Source organism: Leptosomus discolor, chromosome 20, assembly GCF_034619465.1.
Source record: "Leptosomus discolor isolate bLepDis1 chromosome 20, bLepDis1.hap2, whole genome shotgun sequence".
In the NCBI taxonomy this organism is placed as follows: Eukaryota; Metazoa; Chordata; class Aves; order Leptosomiformes; family Leptosomidae; genus Leptosomus; species Leptosomus discolor.
Window position 1 is genome coordinate 2237613 of NC_141410.1, and position 17950 is coordinate 2255562.

At 58.3% G+C, this 17950-nt stretch overlaps 1 protein-coding gene across 2 annotated transcripts; it reads right to left on the reverse strand.

The window, feature by feature from the left end:
- Window positions 1-6477: 6477 nt before the first annotated feature.
- Window positions 6478-13015, reverse strand: LOC147414023 (peptidyl-prolyl cis-trans isomerase H-like). 2 transcript variants are annotated; one of them, XM_086476155.1, is made up of 9 exons: window positions 12950-13015; window positions 12275-12339; window positions 11887-11910; window positions 11331-11375; window positions 10846-10888; window positions 9788-9880; window positions 8156-8243; window positions 7821-7861; window positions 6478-6568 (listed from the first exon to the last, which is right to left on the reverse strand). In XM_086476155.1, the coding sequence occupies exons 1-9, from the start codon at window positions 13013-13015 to the stop codon at window positions 6500-6502; spliced, it is 534 nt and encodes a 177-aa protein (XP_086332281.1). In that variant the 3' UTR covers window positions 6478-6499. The 2 variants fall into 2 exon arrangements, with proteins under 2 accessions (XP_086332281.1, XP_086332282.1); XM_086476156.1 differs by lacking the exons at window positions 11331-11375; window positions 11887-11910.
- Between the last annotated feature and the right edge of the window lie 4935 nt (window positions 13016-17950).

Here is a 17950-nt window from a genome sequence, read left to right on the forward strand (position 1 = left end):
AGACTGTGTTTAAAGACTGAAGCTAATGGGACGGAGGAGTGACATTTTCAAACTCTGTCGGGGCCCACGGTGGGATTTAGAGATCAGCTTGGTGCCCAGGCTTTTTGGAAGCGTGTCTTCACACAAGAGGTGATGAGCCGTAGAGGACCGCTGCTGCCCAGGACTGCGTGACTCACGTCCCAGGCTATGGGGCAGGAGGGAGCTCGAGCTGTTTCTCTGCTGGTGTAGCCGGGATCCCCACGATCCGTGCCAGATGGGCAAGGGAAGGCAGAGGGGCTCTGCAGCTCCGCTCCCTGCCTGCTGGAGACCCAGCCCAGTGGACTCGGTGACGGCCTGCGGGTGCCATGGAGGGTGACGGACAGTCTGAGGAGGCTCTGGGGTAGATGAGGGCCGCCAGCTCCTTGGCTGGAGGAGGAGGAGTATCCCAGACTTGGTCCAAGCGAAAGGCACCGACTGTCGCCCTGCGCTGCCTCACAGAGAGGCTGGGAGGAGCGTTGGGGCCGTGCGGGTGGCGGAGGCTCAGATGGAGTTTGCAGAATGACTCAGGAGAGGAACTTTGTTTTGTTTTCAGCTCCCCATCACGAGAACCACCAGGCTCTCTCAGCACCCTGCAGGCCACGCGAGACGTGAAGCCTGAAGGAGAAGCCGCAAGCCAAGACTCATCCTCAGGCTTGTCCCCCTCGCAAGCTTCTGAGATTGGGTACTTGAACGTAGCTTTGCCCGGAGAGACCACAGCCTCCAGCTGCAGGAGAGCCAGAGCATCAGCACTCGTTTGTAAATATAGGAGTGTTTTTAACAGTGGCGTGTTTTGGAGAGCATTACTGTCTGTGAATTGTTCAAGGAAGAGTCCTCTACTACCAGCCTACATTTGGACAGTACAGAATTGTTTGGATTACCAAGTGCAATGCCTGTTACCTAGTAGTCAGAGCGGGGAAATATTTGAAAGCTGGGTTAAAACAGGTCGGTCGTTTGACTGCTTGTTGCTTTTATCTTAGGAGAGCAAAAGTTTTCCAAAACTGAAATTTCAATTACATGTGCTTTACCAGAAGTTCTTTCCTTTTACATCTGACCGCTTGGAGGAATTACAGGGGATGGATGTTAACCTGACAGAAGATTCTACAGTGATTCCCTTTTCTAATCACCCTGATGGCGCAGCTGCACGGGGAAAGAGGTTTGTGAAATCTTGGCTTTTGGGCTCTTGGGGCAATCGCCAAATCGGCTGACCTGGCGATTTCTGTCATATAGTTCAACCACAGGATTCGACAGCTTTTTTGCAACTCGCCCAAGCGTCAGGGTGTGCGTGCGTCACCCCAGATCCCCCCGGAGGCTGGCATTTGTAGATAAACTCCGTAAAATGGAAGAGGGGTGGAAGGGGGTGAAGCCACCGGATCTCCCCCTGAACCCCAGTTCCTTGTCCAGTCCAAAATTACAAGGTTTGGAAACGAAACTGGGAGAAGTTGCCTTCCGGCACGTGCCCACTTTTCTGCGCTCCCCTCGATCTGTACTCGGACCTGGTCGTTCCCCTTTGCTCCTGCTCTTCCCCCTTCCACTTTGCTTCGTGCAAGCCTGCGGAGGGGAGCGGGAGGTACCCGAGCACTGAGGGAGGGGACGAGAACGTGCGGAGAAGGAAGATGGGGGGCAAAAGGAGGGGCTCCGAGCGCAAGGATGACGGGTCCAGGGGCCAGAAGGGAGATGGAGGGGGCGAGGGAAATGGAATAGGCGCAGCAGCAAGGAGGGGACCTGGACATCCAGAGGAGCAAAGAGGGGAGATCCTGAACGCTCGCTAGGAGTGACGGAGGGGCCTCAAGGCCCCTTCCCCAGCCGGGGGCAATCCCAACCACAGCCCTGGAGCCACGGGGCAGAGCGGCCGCGCGGGCGGCCCCCGCCTGCGGCCCCGCTCCCAGGGCTGGGTGCAGCCCCGGCGCTCCCGGCTGCCGGGAGAGAAGCGGGAGTCAGCAGGCGGGAGCCCGGCAGCGTTAATCCCCGCGGCGGGGCGGGGCGGGGCGGGGCGGGGCGGGGCGGGGAGGCCGGGGGGGGGGACGTGGCGGAGCTGCCTCAGACACGTCCTGAGTGCAGTTAAAGCATCGCCATCAGCCCCCGGAGAACGGCGGCGGGGGCGGGGCTGCGCTGGCGGGGAGCGGACGGGCCCAAGCGCCCCGCTTGGCGCTTGAAGCCGGGTGGGGGACCGGGTCTAACCCCCCGCCCCAGGGGGCGGGCAGCGCGCAGAGGTCCCGAGCCCCGTGCCAGCCCTCGCGGGGAGGAGGGCAAAGGGTCTGCGCTTTGCCCACGGCAGTTTGGGACCTGGCTGAGGTGCCCCTCGGCCCCTCCACGCTGCAGATGCAGGGCCCAGGCTCGGCTCCCTCTGCCTGCGCTTGCGCTGCGCCCCCAGGAGCTCCTTTGCTTTCACCTGCCCGGGCAGTTCCTCCCAGAAAGAAATGCCTCCTGCTGGAGCCGTTTCGGAGCCAGGCTGCAGCCCCGGGCCAGAGGGCTCTTCGCAGCCTTGTCTTTAATGAGCCTTTTCCTCAGCATCCCATCCTTCCTGCCCAGGGGAGCTTCTCTGCCAGAGGGAGGGGGAGAGACTGGGGGGCAGCTGCCCTCCCTTCCCCTGAGCCCTTCTCTAAGGATCACCTTTCATTTCACCTCCTCTTTGCCTCCATCCCCTACGTCTTCACCTTACGTGGGCTCAGAGAGATCCAAGAGCTCTGCTGAATTCCCCAGGCGCAAGGTCCGGGGGAAACCCAGCCTTCTTGTCCACCAAGTCACTTTCCTCGGGCACTTGAAAAATGGGCTTGCCGGTCACAGATTCCTAGCCCTGCCCTTGCCTACGTCACTCCTCCCTCAGAAGAGGAGACAAACCTCACTCACCGGCAACCACCAAGAAGGTATCTGGGAGCTGACCCATCACTCCACCACCTTTCCGACCAAGGCGTATCCCCTCGGCATCAGCCCTTGCAACATCACCCCCAAAGGACTGCCCATTCCCCCATCCTAGCGTGAAAACTGGAAGCCAGGGACCCAGCTTCCCACGTTACACCACGGCCAGGGGGGGACTGGGGCCAAGGTCAGCCCATCGCAAGAACCGATGGGGGGGTATGGCCATAGGCCTTGTCAAGCTATCTTGGTCACTTACGGTTCCAGGAGATCTCCAAGTCGGCTAACGAAGGAAAGAGCTTTCCAACAGTCATACAGTCCCGCAAGGGATCTGCATCGGGACCGTGACCTTGAAACCAGAAGGATATCAAAACTGGACGATGCTCAGGAAGTCCAGAGAAAAACAAGCCTTAAAATACAATGGCAAATAGGGAATCCACCATGCAAGGGACCCTAGGGGAGGAAATTGTGGAGACACCTTCAAATCTCGGTGATGAAGCCTGCGAGGATGTTCATTTGGGGAAGCTCTGTGACCCCTGCTACGCGGGAAGCGAGACTAGCTGATCGCAGTGACAGAAACACATGCATCAGGCTGAGAAAGAGCTGCTGCCCCTGAAGCGTGGAGGCAAACTCTCTAACTCGCAGAGAGTTCCAAAGCAGGTCTGTTTAGCACGGCGCTGGGTGCAAGGGGGGTCGCTCCTCCTAGCTGGCACACGGGTCACATTCTACAACTCTATGTATTACCTCAAAACATGCATATTCATGAGCGTCTGCAATGAGTTCCGAGAATAGCTGGGGATATTATAATTGTTTCTCAGAAAGTATTATAACACGTTTCCTCCTCTTGGCGCGCGCGTGCTGTCATCTGGTGGTCGTCCTTTGGGGACTTTCGGAGGAAGGCTCAGAGTCTTCTTCATCGTGTACTTTCTCATCCAAGCTCTTCCTACTGTCTCAAACATTTCAAGGCTGCTTCTGCTCCCTTATCCTGTGCTGGGTCTAGCTAGCTAATTGCTGCTCACTACTAAGCTATGCTAAATTCACTCTTTACTCCCCAGATCAAGCCTGGAGCCAGCAATACGCTGCTTTCCCTCAGGAAAAAGTACAGTGAATTTGGGTACCCGCCTCAGCAGTGCAAACCTCAGCACTGCAGCTGGCAGGCAGAGCTCCCCCGAGCCGCCTGCAGCCAAGCTCCTGCCTCAGCAGCCCCCCAGGGAAGGGCCATCTGGACACATTTCCCGAGCAGCACCGGCAGCCCAGCCTCTCTCTTTTTGGTCACCTCTATTTCACAGCTGTCACCAGCTTCCAGTTTGCTCCTCGCTCTTGGGAATCTTTAACCCTCCTCCCACAGGAGAGACCCCTCTGGAAAGCGTTCTCGGGGCTGCAGAGGAAAGGGGCGGTGTGCTTTGTGTTTCTTTCATCACCTGGGATTCTGCAGGTACAAGCAGGCGAGATGCCTCGGGCTGGACAGAAGTGAGCACGAGTGACTTCAGGAGCTGTGCAGCCCCAGGAATGGAGACCTGGAAATCCCGACAGCCGGAGCCTGCTTCAAGGACTTCAAACAGCCCCGAGACAACAGAGCACACCAAAGCCCGCCTGCAGGATCTGTCCTCCAGCACATCAGCGCTTGCCACCTCGCGCTGGGTAACGCCCAAGCAAAGGGCGCGGCCCGCACCTCCCCAAGACAGCCCCACACAACACACTCCTGCTGCCCGAGGAGCGGCGGGACGTCCCCGGGCGGTATGAAGCGCCTGCAGGTGACAGAACAGGCTTTGTCCCAGCTCCCTTACGTTTTCATCTGCCGGATGAGGAAACTCACGCCGTAGCCCAGCCCCCCCGAGGGGCGCTTGCGTGTCCCCCAGCAGGTAGGTCAGCTTGCAACCCAATTCTGGAAGGAGAAAGTCAGTTTTTCCACCGACCGGCAGCCTCAGCTGCGCCCTCGGTAACCGTGCAGGATAAGGAGGCCCAATTTCTGCTCCTAGAGCATAAGCATTCTTGGCTTCCCAGCCCAAAGCCCTGCCCTAACACCCACGTCGCACCCAGGTAAATTCCTCTAACGCCCGTGCCACACGACAGCCCGACGGCCTCGTGCCGCCACGCGCCAGGGGAGGTTTTACAAACGCTTGTTTACAACACGACTCGCCCCAGAGCCCAGCAAACTCACGGGGATGAAGCCTGCGCCGCGCCAATTCCTTCTGCTTCAGCAAGGCTGCGTGTAGAAAGGCTCTGGCTGTTCCCAAGACGCCAAGAACCTCTCTGCCAGGCAGCCCGACTTACCTGCCCAGTAAAGGAGCTGCTGTAGGACGGCACTGCCGTGCTCTGCCATGCTCCCTTCACCCCTTCTTGCCCATTTCGCAATCGCCCAGCAGCAGGGCCCCGCACCACCACGCCCAGTAGAAGCTCCCTGCTGAACCAGCTAGGGACAACACACGTTGCTGAAGACTCTGCAGTCCTCCTCACCTGAAGAAGAATCTCTTCCCGAGCACGTCAACTGATGCGCTCTGCACGCATATTTAACAAAATTCTTTATTTACATTTCAAAATGAGAGAAAACCCAAAAAAGGTAAGATGCCAATGATGAAGTAATTTCAGGAGAACGTCAAGAGCGCGGATCTGGCCTGCAGAGAGGACTGGGGCAGTGGGGGAACCGGCTGGAGATGGAACGGCATGGAGCCAGCACAGGCCTAAGCACCGGCAAAGGAACGCTGAAACGCAGAAGAAACAGGTCCGAAACGCTGGACGGCCATTCCCGACTCATCCTACAACAGCAAGACCGTGCAGTGACACTGGGTGCCGCCTCAGCGGTTTTCACGGGAGCGCTACTTGCTGCACGCATCAGCTCACCCTGAGCCAGAGAACGCGGGCGTCCTCCTGGGTCTCCATGCCGGGCCTCTGCACCCGCCTCCGAACCCAAACCCACCAGCGCCTCTTTCTCCCGGCTGATTTTAAAGGGTCTGGACAAGTAACTGACTCAGCTGGCTGAAGCTGGGCAAGGCAGATGCCCTCCTTGTCTCCAGCAGCTGAGAGGCAGCAGGCTGCAGAAAGGCAGTTCCTAAAACCTGGCTGGGAAGTCAGCGAGGTGGCACCGGCCTCGTCCCTAGAAGGGAAAAGCTGCCGGTCTCAAGCTGGATCTTGGCCAGAGATCATGTGCTCCAAGCAGAAATGATGAACAAGCCTGGGCCTGAGGACAGCCCTAAAGGGGACCCCACCCATCAGCACGGGTCTGCCCATCTGCAAGAAAGCCTGGGAACAAGGTCGTCCCTCTCTTCAAAAGCCTATCGACGCCACCAGAAGTACCAGGGAAACGAAAGAACAATTACATCCCCTGTTGTCACTTCATCAAGCAGGAGGAGCTCCCCAGAGTCTGGAGTGCCACAGATCTGAAAGACTCTGTTATGGAAGCGGGGACAAAGTGTCTTCGTGGGCAATTCCAGACCTCTCTGGAAATCATCGAATGGAAGGCCAAAAACGGTGGGGATTTGCTGGCGCTTCACTGAGCTGAGTCAGCTCTCTACAGACTCAAAGGACTGCGAAACTAAGTCAAGAGAAAAGGAAAGGAGCAGAGCAGCCCAGAGGCTGATTGCACTGGCGGCCTGCGAAGACACACTTACCCCATTTCTGTTTCACTGCTCTACATTTCCCCGCACTGGGAGATCACAACTGGCAGCTTGGGTTTGTTGTTTGGACCCGTCGGCACATTCTGAGGACAGACAAACGTATAGCGTTAAACCTCATAAAAGCTCGGCAAATCCCGCGAGTGACAGGTACTCCAAGACCGGCTGAGAGAGAGATGCCTACAGCATCAGGAACCGGGAAATCCAGACACAGCTCCGAGTCACACAGAAGCACCATCACGCATTTGGGCAACGGATCCAGCCATAAGCTGCTGCACTCTCTCTGCGGGCAGAGGTTTGGGATACAGACCAGACCCCGATCCCTCCAAGGGGAGGGAAGGCACAGAGCTAAAGCCAGAGAGCTCCTCCTGAGATACAGCAGGCATCACGTCGCTTGAGGCTGCTCTGGCCTAAAGCTTGAAAGTTACTAATTACAGCTGCAACACGCGAAGCAAACTTGCCTTTGTACGGCCTTTGCGGAATCCAAACACCAGACAGTCCCACAGCAACCCTCATTCTGAACCTCTCCTTCTGCTGGACTCAGCTGCTCCTTTCTGAGTCTCTTACTTATTTCCCTCAACTCGCCCCTCGCTGCAGTGACGCACAAGGCAGGCACACCGCAACCCTGCCATCGGTGCTCCTGGCAAAGAGGGTCAGCAACACGTGCATCACACCGCGCCGTACCCTTCCTTGCACGGGACCTTTTCTCAACACCGGACGGGGGTCAGCTCTGTGCTCGCCCCGCTTCCCAGACCGAGGGTGGAGGCCCTTGCGCACATTAGCCAGGCGCGGGCCAGGGAGTTAAGTTTCGCCCGTCTCGAACTCACCGCTGTTTGTTACATCTCCTCATCTACTCAGACACCCAGTCACGACGCTGGAAGCCCTTCAGGAGATGACTTTCATTTTTCTTATCAAACACGCTGATCACGGATCAGCAGAACTGATCATTCAGCATCCACGGAATAATCCCGGGCAACGGCACAGAAGTGATCTGCTTCACACCCTCGTCTGGGTTGCTGACGGAACAGCTTTTCAATTCAGCTTCCCCAACAAATGCAAAGCGTCGCAAATAAAGCCACAGGAACACAATCCCCGCTCAAAGACCAACCAGCAACCACGACAGCACAGCATTTCTAAAGTCAATCTATAGGACAGCATTTGCCTCAACGCCTTTCCTGCCATTTTATAACAACGACAACCGGTAATACCAGTTATCAACGCTGCTGTTCCCTGGTACCCTGTAAACAGACAGCGGCAGAGAACAGAACCACCCTTGTCAATCCTCTGTACCACTTGCCCAAGGGGACGTTCGCGGAGAAATGGGCAAATTCAACTTACTTCCATTTTTCTCATGACCAACAGCCCATCGACGATTTTACCTAGAATGAGAAAATTCTTCCATCTCAATACGGCCGGATTTACCTTTGCTCCCCGCCACTCATCACAGGTACATGCACTTTTGTTCCCGCTGGAAAGTCTGGTGCAGTGTAAAGCTACTGGCCACGTCAGGGCTGGCTTCCGAGCTCTAAACGGGCAAAGGAAACGATCCCTCTTAAAACGTGCTCCACAAGCGAGGGGCGAAGAACAAGCAGTCCCCGGCTGTTTCTTCGAGCAGCTGCGCCACAGGCAGTGTCCCTCAGCCGGGACGCCAGGCTGCCGCTGCCGGTACTCACCGAACACGACGGGTTTCCCATCCAACCAGTCACATTTGGAGCACGTAACGAAAAACTGACAGCCGTTGGTACTGGGACCACTGTTTGCCTGGGGGGAGAATGGCAAAATACCAACAGTGTACAATCAAAGACTTGCCAAAACCGAAGGCAGACGCGCCTCACGTAGGAAAAAGCTGTTGCTCTAGACCCAGCCTAGCTTCTTTTTAGCTTGTGGCTACACAAACCACGGGCAGCAGATACGCATCCGCAGGAGAGCACCCCGGGCTGGGACGCGGCACGCCACCCAGTCTGGTCATGCCGCTCTCACCAACTTCCCACCGTACTTCTACGCAGGCACGTTCAGCACAAGATCGCGCTGAAATCTGGGCTCTAGGGCACGCTCCTGAAAAAAGGCCAAACTTTTTGGTGGCGAGTCCTTCCTGGCTGCAGTATTGTCCCGGGGAAAACTGAAGAGACAGAAACCAGGGCAGAAAAAAAAAAGCAGCTTTCTGCTAGTTGGAAGGTTTCCTCAGGACAAACCAACCCAAACGTGTCTGTTCTGACGACCAGGATGAGAAAGGCAACGATCCCAGCGGCACAGGGCTCACGGAACAGCGCGATGCGGACGGCAAATTGAATTCACACCTGAGCGCAGCACCCGGAGCGTGCGCGCTCTGCTAAGAACACGGCTCTGCCACGCTTAAGTCCATTCCGGTTTTTCAAAGCTCTTTGGACACCCAGGAGATACTAAAGCCCGTTTCTGGGCCGGCAAGTGAACTGGGCACGTTTTGCAGCTGCAGGGCTGCACGGGACACAGTCCCGTGGCAGTTTTACTTATCGCTAGCCAGCTGCGGAAGGACCCAGCTGGGAGGGACCACGGCTTGGCCCGACAGAGCGACTCCGGAGCCACGCCGCTTTCACACAAAGCTGCCGAGACCAGCGCGGGATCCCTCGTCCCACGCCACGGCACACTGCTCGCTTAGCTGTGTCGTGACACCTCTTTCTGGGCCGTGCTTGGAACGGGAGGAGTAACTAATGCACATGGCGAATGCTCTAAGCAAGTGCTTTAAGGGCAGGGCAGCTCAAAGAGCTGGGCGAGAAGCAGCTGCGGACAGGAACGCTGCAGCACCGGCTCCGCTTGCTGTCTGTGGCCAAAGTCAGGGTACTGTTCCTACCAGGCAACGGGCAACGCTTGCAGTTTTTCCTACAGCGTGGAACAGGAAGCCTATGTTAGCAAAGGCACCCTGGGAACGCTGCTACGGCTTCGGAACGCCCCACCTCTTTGCCTCCCCCTTGCTGAGGTCAGTGCTCGGTAACAGCATCGGGGAGGAAGAAAACCCCACCGCTTGCCACCCTACACAAACCGCAAGAGCCACCAAGCTCTTCTCAAAGTTCATCGAGCAAAGCCTGCCCCAGCCCTCCAACGGGGGAAAAGAAAGGATGCTGCAGGATCATCATCGGGACTTCGCTGTTCCTCCACGCATTAACCCACGAGCAGCCTTCTGACGAGCACTTACACAGCCGGTCTTTCAGCCCTTGGGTCCAGCGGTGGAGATGTCTGTTGCCTGGCAAATACCCGATACACCCAGGAAAAGGGCACAGAGAAAGTACCTAAAGCTTTTCCGTCTTACAACGGCAGTGTTTTCTACTCACCATAGAGAGCAGCCCAGGAGCAGAGTGTTTCAGCTTGAAGTTTTCGTCGGCAAAAGGACCCCTGTATATACTGGCTACTCCGGTGCCGTCTCCCTGGGTGACAGAGGTGCCCCGTCAGCCTCAGCGCTTGTTCTGAGCCAGCGCTACCCAACGGTTCAGTTTATTAAAACACAAATTTAAAAGCCCCACGCAAAAGGACAGGGCTCAACTCTGCCCCAAATGGATGCTCCCCTGCCCTCCATACGCACCAGGAGCCAACACATTCAATGTCTGGTGCAAGCCCTAATGCTTGAGCAGCTCCAGGGGAAGGAATAAAGCCCGCGGGGGCATCGCAGCAGCATCGCAATTAGCGACCACCTAAAGTCTGCTGCGGCTGAGCCGCCCGCCGTGCGGTCACTCCCCTCAGTGACTTTCAGACAACCAAGTTTTAGGAAGTTTGGATTAAAAAAGCTTCATCACGCCCCCTCACGTTTTGAAACACTTCCAGAAATGAAATCATTTTACTGGGTCCTAGGACAGCCAAGAGACCCCGCGGTCCTCCAGCCTTCCCCACACACTCTGCTTCTCCCCAACTCAGAGCACGACCACCACTGCCGGCACAAACTCTGTCCTCTTTTGGCACAATTCACTGACAAAATTGCACAGAAACGATCTCTTGCACCACATGCTTCTCGGTTCTCTACTTAAGGTCTCTCTCCGCAAAGCAAACTCGCAGGGTTTCTTGTTCGGGGGGACAGGAGAAGGCGGGGAAGGACAACAGGGTAAAAAAAAAAAAATCTTTGCCAATTTGAAAAGCCTCGAGCTGTACTGCCACGGGGCTTTTTAGAGAGGAACTCTTTGGGGGAGGAGAGGGTATGTGCACACAAGACTCACGATTCCTTTCCAAGTACATTACAGCCTGCTGCAGTGAGATGGCAGCAAAGCTACAAGGAAACCTCCAGTGACTACTGGGTACCTCAAAAGAGAGCCAACAGATCCCCCAAATCAGCACGCACCCTTGGAAACAGTGCCTATTACACCACGCAGGAGAAGCCCCAAAGGAATACAGAGGTACATACGTTTACAAAGTCACCTCCTTGGATCATGAAATCCTTTATTACCCTAAACAAGGAAAAGAATACTTAGTTCTCAGCAGACAAATGCCTCAAGAAGAATACTACGTGGTAAAAAGGAGTTTGGCCTCGCAGCAGCACCACGGAAGTTATCAGGGCCTACGAACGCTACAGTCTCAAGTCTACCACAAATATTAACTACTGGTTGCTATCAGGTGATTTGGGAGCCACTGCTCTTCGACCAGGGACAGCGATTAGGTGACAGATGCCAGAAAATGATCTCTGACCTGGCCCACCAGGAACGGGGGATCCCTCCCAGTGACCCCAGCGTACACGTCTGACAGCGCCCCCAAATCCCCCACAGCTACAGAAGGACAATTAGCTGCCACCCACAAAGGCCTCCCAGACCAGTAACGCCTTGAAGGCGCGTCTCAAAACCCCAGCTGGCTCAGGCTGCTATTTAGGTGCCTGAACAAAAGCAGGGGAATTACCTGTGGAAAGTGCTTCCTTTATAACCCACAGGGACACCATCTTTCCTGCAAGGAAATAAACAGGAACATCACTGCGACTCACTGGACAGCCCACGCAAAACCCTCCCAGGGATCCGGAGCCCCAAAGGGCTGCCCTGTACCTCAGCAGCTGCCTTGATACACAACCAAGCGCTGCAGCCTGGCTCTCAGCTGGTGCTCTCGGAGGCACAGGGAAACCTCCGGTGGGCCCTGCACATGAACTGACGTCGTTCCCTACAACCTCCACACCATCACCTTGACGGGATCCCGCGGCAAGCTGCAGCACGGGCGGCTGCAAGTTGCAGACAGGCCGTTCTAGAGCGACCTGAGCACGAACACAGTCATGCCCAAATGGCAAAGTCTGCCACCTCCGCGACTCACCGACGAGCCCGGCACAACTTCATCCCAGCAGGTTTCTCTCCCTCTTTCCTTTTGTACTGGGACAGTGAGAGAAAATCCCAAGTGACCCTTCTTCCTACTTGCCCAGCCCTCTTTCTCGCAGTAGCCTACTTAAAAAGACCCACTAGAACCCACTCACCTGAATTCCCCCGTACAAAACTGCCTGGAAAACAAAAAAGAGAGCAGAGCGTGAGGCACATCCGTCGGCCCGTGGCAAAATAACCGGGCGGCGAGGAGAGCCCTACCGTGACCTTAAGGCAGCCCCCTTCATAGATGCACCGGGCCTATCGGAAGCTCCACCGAGGGAGCAGAGAGGGACCGGAGGCCTTCACCTTCCAGCCAGACGGGCTCCCCCGGGGATCAGCATGCTGCACCGTCACATCTCTCTGGCAACGCAGAGAGGAGCAAAGCAGGTGCAGCAGTTCGCGGGGGCAGGCAGTCGCTCTGCCACCAGAGACGTTCCTGCACCGAAAACCCTTCGCAGGCCGGCTCCAGGCTGAGCCGCAGGAACGCCGGCCGCTCCTCACCTGAAGTTCTCCGCCGTTTTGGGGACAACGTCGGCGAACAGCTCCATCTTCATGCGGCCGACCTCCTGGGCAAGACGGCGGCCACATGAGCCTTCTGGGCCCCACTCGCACCCACCGGCCTCCCCACCGCTGCACCCAGGCAACTCCCGCCAAGTCAGCCTCCTGCTGCAACCCCAGCCCTGCAAGCCCCCTCCCGATGCAGCCCTGCACCTCCACACCCCTCCCCCGCAGCACTGCCCCAAGCCCCTGCCCACGCGCCCCTGCAACCCCACAGCCCCCGCTGAACCCCGACGCGCCCCTCCAACCACTTGCGCCCCTCACAGCCCCACGACGGACCCTGCGACCGCCCCCTCCCAGCGCACCCCCACCCTTGCGCTCCTACACTCCCCACGAGACCCAACAGCCCCCCCCGCACCCCGGCCAACCCCCTCCCGCACCACCAACAAAAAGACCCCGCCCTGCACCCCTGGCCGCTCCCCTCCCCTCCCCAACAAGCCCCCCCCGCCCTCCCGCTGCACCCCCGCAACACCCCACCGCACCCCCGCCGGCCCCTCCCGCTGCACCCGCGGCCCCCGGCCCCGCCGCGCGGCTCCCGAGAGCCCCAGGGGCCGGGGCCGGGGCCGGGGCCGGGGCCGGGGCCGGGGCCGGGGCCGGGGCGGCGGCGCCCTCGCCCACCTGCCCGCCGATGGCGACATCGAAGAAGACCACGGGGTTGTTGGGGTTGGACGCCAGCACCGCCATCGCGGCCGCCTCTCCCGGCAGCGGCCGCGGCAGCGGGAGGCGGGGCGCGCACGCGCCTTCCCTCGGCTGCCCTCCCTGCCTGCCGGCGGGCAGCGGCGGGGGCTGGCGGCCCCGCAGCCGGGGCTCTGTGGCCCCGGCCCGCCCCGGAGTCGACCCGCCAGGCCGGGCGGCGCCGGGAGGGTGCCAGGGGCCTGCGGAGGGCTTGAGGAGATTGGCGTTCCCCTGGGCTTTGTCCCTCGTGGGCAGCTCTCGGCTCCCTTCTTGGCAGGGCCGGGCTGCTGCCCTCTGGCCCTTGGCGCCGGCCCCGCCGGGGGAGACCCCAGCCTGCTGCCTCCAGGATGGCTCCTGCCCCCGGGGCTTTCCTGGGCAGCTTGGCAGGGCCGGGCTTCAGCAGGGGGCAGGGCCTGGCCTTCAAGCACGTCTCCTCCTGCCTTAGTGCGGGCCTGCTGCAGCGCAGAGGGTAGACAGGCCAGCTCCAGTGCCCCACGGGAGACTTCAGGGAGCGCTGGCGAGCGGCACTGCTGCGGCCATCACCAGATTGAGGATTTGGGGCTACTGCTTAGCGACCCCCTTGCTCTTCCCACCTTGCCTTGAAGAGCAAGAATTCTAATTGGCGAATAGCAGTAGGAGAGACTAATGATTATGCTGGGAAAGTAAGTCTCAAAGGGAATAAATGATCAAATACGAAATACAATCTCTATTGCCAATGCTGCTAGCACGCCCCTGTAAAGTCCCAGACCGAAGGTCTTCATTAACCAATGCTCTGTTCGTGGTTAGAAACAAGGACAGTCTGTTGTAGTCCAAGATGTCTGCCAGACAGGATTTATTACGGTACCCGCTGTGTGTAATCCTTGAATCATGACCAAAGCAGCTGCGAGCCCCTGGAGACCCAGCAGGAGCATCGACACCGTTCGAGGCCGTCTGCCCCCAAGCCCAACGGGACGCAGCGGAAACGAAGGAAGAGCGACAGCAGGGAACTGCAGCCTCCGGCAGCCTTCAGCAGAGGTGGCTCCAGGGCAGCAGCCAGGGGGTTGTGGGTGCTCCAGAAGGAAGCCCGAGCGGTCCGGGCTGTCCCAAACGGCACGTCATGGTGACCGGGTTGCCCCGACAGGTACACGGAGGAGTCGTGAAAGGCACAGCAAAGGAGACGGGGTGCAGGAGAAAGTGCAGCAACGGAGATGGGGTGCAGGAGAAAGCACACGGCGGGGCCTGGAGATGCAGCCAAAGGCACAGCAAGGAGTTGGGGGAGCCCGAAAGGCACACCGCGGGGCCTTGGGCTGCTCAGAAAGGCGTCCTTAGGGGCTTTATCGTCCTGAATGGCAGTGCAATTGCCGTGGAGATCACTGAAATTCACACCTGGGGGGCTGGGGCACCCTGAAAAGCACAGCCGCGGGCGGCAGGAGCAGCTAAAGGCTAAGTGAGACGTGCAGGGGAAGCCCAAAAAGCCGAGCAAGGGTCTCGGAGCAGCCCAAAATGTACCCTGGTGGCCTGGGGTAGCCCTCTGGCAGACAGACAGAAGGCTCTACGGTGTACCAAAGGGCACCCCCACACACCCAGGGGTTTTGGGCGCACAGAAAGGCACGTTGAGGGGCGCGGGGAGACCCAGCATCACACCCAGGGGTGCAGCGTGTGCCCAAATCCATGCGCAGGGGGGCTGGGCACACCAGTCGCTTCCCCTTGGCCCCGTGGGCTGTGTGTGTGCAGAGAGGCTCTGAGCGTGCGGGCGCCTCTGCCCCGCCCAGCCCCCAGAGCCTTATGATGTCACTCAGCCGTTCATGACGTCAGCGCACAGGTCCACTAGACCTGGGGCGCTGGCACAGTCCCTGCACACACCGTACCTGCTGGTGCTGCTGGTGCTGTGCCAGTGGCTCTGGCGGTGCTGGTGCTGCCAGTGCAGCCAGTGCTGTTGCTGCTGGTGGAGCTGGTGGAAGCGGTGCTGCCGGTGCCGGCGGTGCTGGTGCTGGTGTCACTGGTGGAGCTGGTGCTGGCGGTGGAGCTCAGCCCGTAGGCAGCTGCCCGTGCCCTGCCGATCCTCGGGGCTCGGCTCCGCCGCTCGCAGCCGGTCCCCGGCAGCGCCCGTCGAGTCCTGCCGGCCCCTGCTGCCCGGGGAGAGGGGAGGCGAGGCTGTGCAGTGCCCGTTCCCACGGGGCCATGAAGAGCATCTGGCGGTTCCTGCGGCGCAGGACGGCGCGGGTGGTGCCCGAGCCCTCCGGGAGCCGTCGTGCCGATGAGCTCCGGCCGCACGGCCGGGACCAGCTGCACCCTGCGGCCGCCACCATCGACTGCGCCCCGTTGCGGCCGGTGCAGGAGCCCGACACCGGCCGCTGGGGCAAGGAGTCTGCCCTCCGTAAGGCGCCACCAGACCAAGAAGCCGTCGAGGAGAGCAACAGCTTGGGGGGGGCGGTACGTAAACCCAAACATTTTAAATTGCCGTCCTCCTCGTAGGACGGCGCTACACGCCAGCGTGAAATCAGACCTTTCCTCGAGTCATGTCCGATGCAGAGTTGTTGACAACTCTTTTCTAAGCTGACGTCAAGCTGGTGGGAGTCCTGGTTCTCGGAAATGCTGCCCCTCTCCCCTCTTCTGAGCTGCTTTCCTAAGTTCTGCCAATCTGTGCTCTTTATCTCTGAACAGACAGGGTCGTGTTCATCCCCTTCCCACCCGAGCCCTGGAAGCCATCAGCCGTCAGATATCGTTGATGCGGAAGTGCGTCAAATAATTGTCCGATTGCTCAGCGTGCGTGAGCACATGTCTCTGGTGCAAGAAACCAACCAGAGCTTGTCTCAGCAGCTGAGCAGAGCTGAAAGAGAAGTGGAAGAACTGAGAAAAGCCCTCTCGGAAAAGACATCGGCTTTACACGTAACACAAAGAGAATTACTTCAGGTCCAGAATCAAGCAAAGGAGCAGCATGCTGTACTCCTTGAGACAGACCAGGAGACGAAAGACACCATCGAGGAGGCAGAAGAGCTGCAGGAGGAACTGGCCAAGCTGAGAAGTGAAAACCTTTTCCTCCGTCGGCAGCTGGGAGAGGCGCAGGAGACCGCCCAAGCACAAGCGGTGAGTGATGCCTTAGGAAGCGAGGCCGTCAGAGTAGAAGAAGGGGTGAGGTGAGCACTGCCCCCTTTTGATGGAATTGCAAAGGTTTTGGCAAGCCCTGAGACGCGCTTAGACATCTGTATGTACGCGTATGCACTGACTGGCTTTACCCCGCTTCCTACTTAAACGCCCTTAAGATTCCTAAAATATTTCAGAAAAAGGTCTGTTATTTGTGGGAGCATACCCAAGATAATAGAAGCCAAATCTGATGGCTCCACTCTTGTCTCTAAAACTCGGGGTCTCTGAAAATACTGGCAGTAGGGCTGGCAGGCCAGGAAGCCCAGACCACCTTCTTGCCGAGGAGATGTGCTGCAGTTTGCTACCTGGTAAATGGCAAAAGCTTGTGTTTTCCGTGGCATCACTTCTGCCGTGTTCTTGCACTAATCAGTGGGTTTGGTTCTGAAGTGTGCAGGATCAAATGAGGTGCAGAAAAGGATTATTATTGCTAATTCCTGATAAAGTGTCTGGTAGCCATTGGAGAGGTGGTGCTTCTCATGGGCTTTGACACCAAGACGTGCAGAAGTGCTTTGAGTAGAAGCATGGAAACCTTTTGTTCCTGTGACTCAGACAGGGAGGGATCAAAGGGATCCGTATCAGATCCTGGCCTATACATTCAGAAGGTTTTTAATCCATGTCCAAATTCAGTCCGAGATTTCAAAGCTGCAGCAAAAGCTAAAGGATTCAGAACACCAACTCCTGGTGGCAGAGGCCCATGTTTCAGACAAGAAACTTCTGGAGGGCGAACTGAAGGGGATCCGAGCAAATGAAGCTTGTGCGCAGCAAGAACTTCACGAGGAGCGGCTGAACAGGTACCCAGAGCTGGGGAAGGGCTGTGCTGGGTGCGGAGGGGAGGCGTGTGCCAGCAAATGCTGCTGGGCCAGCCTGCAGCTCCCTGCTGCAGCTCCACGGCTGGCCCTAGGCGGGCTCAAGGAGTCAGGGCAGCACGGGTTTTACCTCCTTTGTGTCCTTTGGACCTGCCAGTGTCCCTGGCAGAGCTCCCCACATCCCCTCTGTGTCAGATTTGAAAGAGCTTTGGAGGCTTCAGCTGCCTCAGAAGGTGAGTGGCCCCTCCTGCCAGCCCAGTGATTTGGTTTACCCTCCAGCTGCCGGCAGGGCCCTTTCTTGTGCCGCTGGCATTGAGGATCCCGGACACAGCACGCACCTTTCACGTGCCACTGGGAGGTGGGGACAGCCAGGACGTCCTGATTTCTTTCTGCCCTCGCTGTTGCCCAGGGCAGGTGCAGAGCAGCGTGGTGTTGGGTTTAGATCCCAGCCAGCCTTAAATTCACGGAGGCAGGCCTCCACGTCAGTGTCTCACTGTCAGCCCAACGTGCTTTTAGGAAGCCCCTGGAGCAGCAGGTGGAGGAGCTGCAGCAGCAGCTCCAGCATTTGGGGGACGGAGACGTCGCTGGCCAAGACCCAGACGGAGCTGCCAGCCAAGACCGACTGGAGCGAGGTGAGCTGCCGCACAGACGGGTCCTCCTCAGCCGGGGAGATGCCGTGCTGGCGGCTGACTCCGTTTCTAAAGACTGTGTTTAAAGACTGAAGCTAATGGGACGGAGGAGTGACATTTTCAAACTCTGTCGGGGCCCACGGTGGGATTTAGAGATCAGCTTGGTGCCCAGGCTTTTTGGAAGCGTGTCTTCACACAAGAGGTGATGAGCCGTAGAGGACCGCTGCTGCCCAGGACTGCGTGACTCACGTCCCAGGCTATGGGGCAGGAGGGAGCTCGAGCTGTTTCTCTGCTGGTGTAGCCGGGATCCCCACGATCCGTGCCAGATGGGCAAGGGAAGGCAGAGGGGCTCTGCAGCTCCGCTCCCTGCCTGCTGGAGACCCAGC

What these genes read in the sequence shown, in the direction of transcription:
- LOC147414023 (XM_086476155.1), bottom strand. Translation starts at nt 13,015, where the DNA reads ATGGCGGTGCTGGCGTCCAACCCCAACAACCCCGTGGTCTTCTTCGAT. An exon ending in TTTTGTACGGGGGAATTCAG is followed by an intron (nt 11,376 to 11,886) that starts GTGAGTGGGTTC and finishes ATTTCCTTGCAG; the next exon opens with GAAAGATGGTGTCCCTGTGG. An exon ending in TGGGAAACCCGTCGTGTTCG is followed by an intron (nt 7,862 to 8,155) that starts GTGAGTACCGGC and finishes TTCTCATTCTAG; the next exon opens with GTAAAATCGTCGATGGGCTG.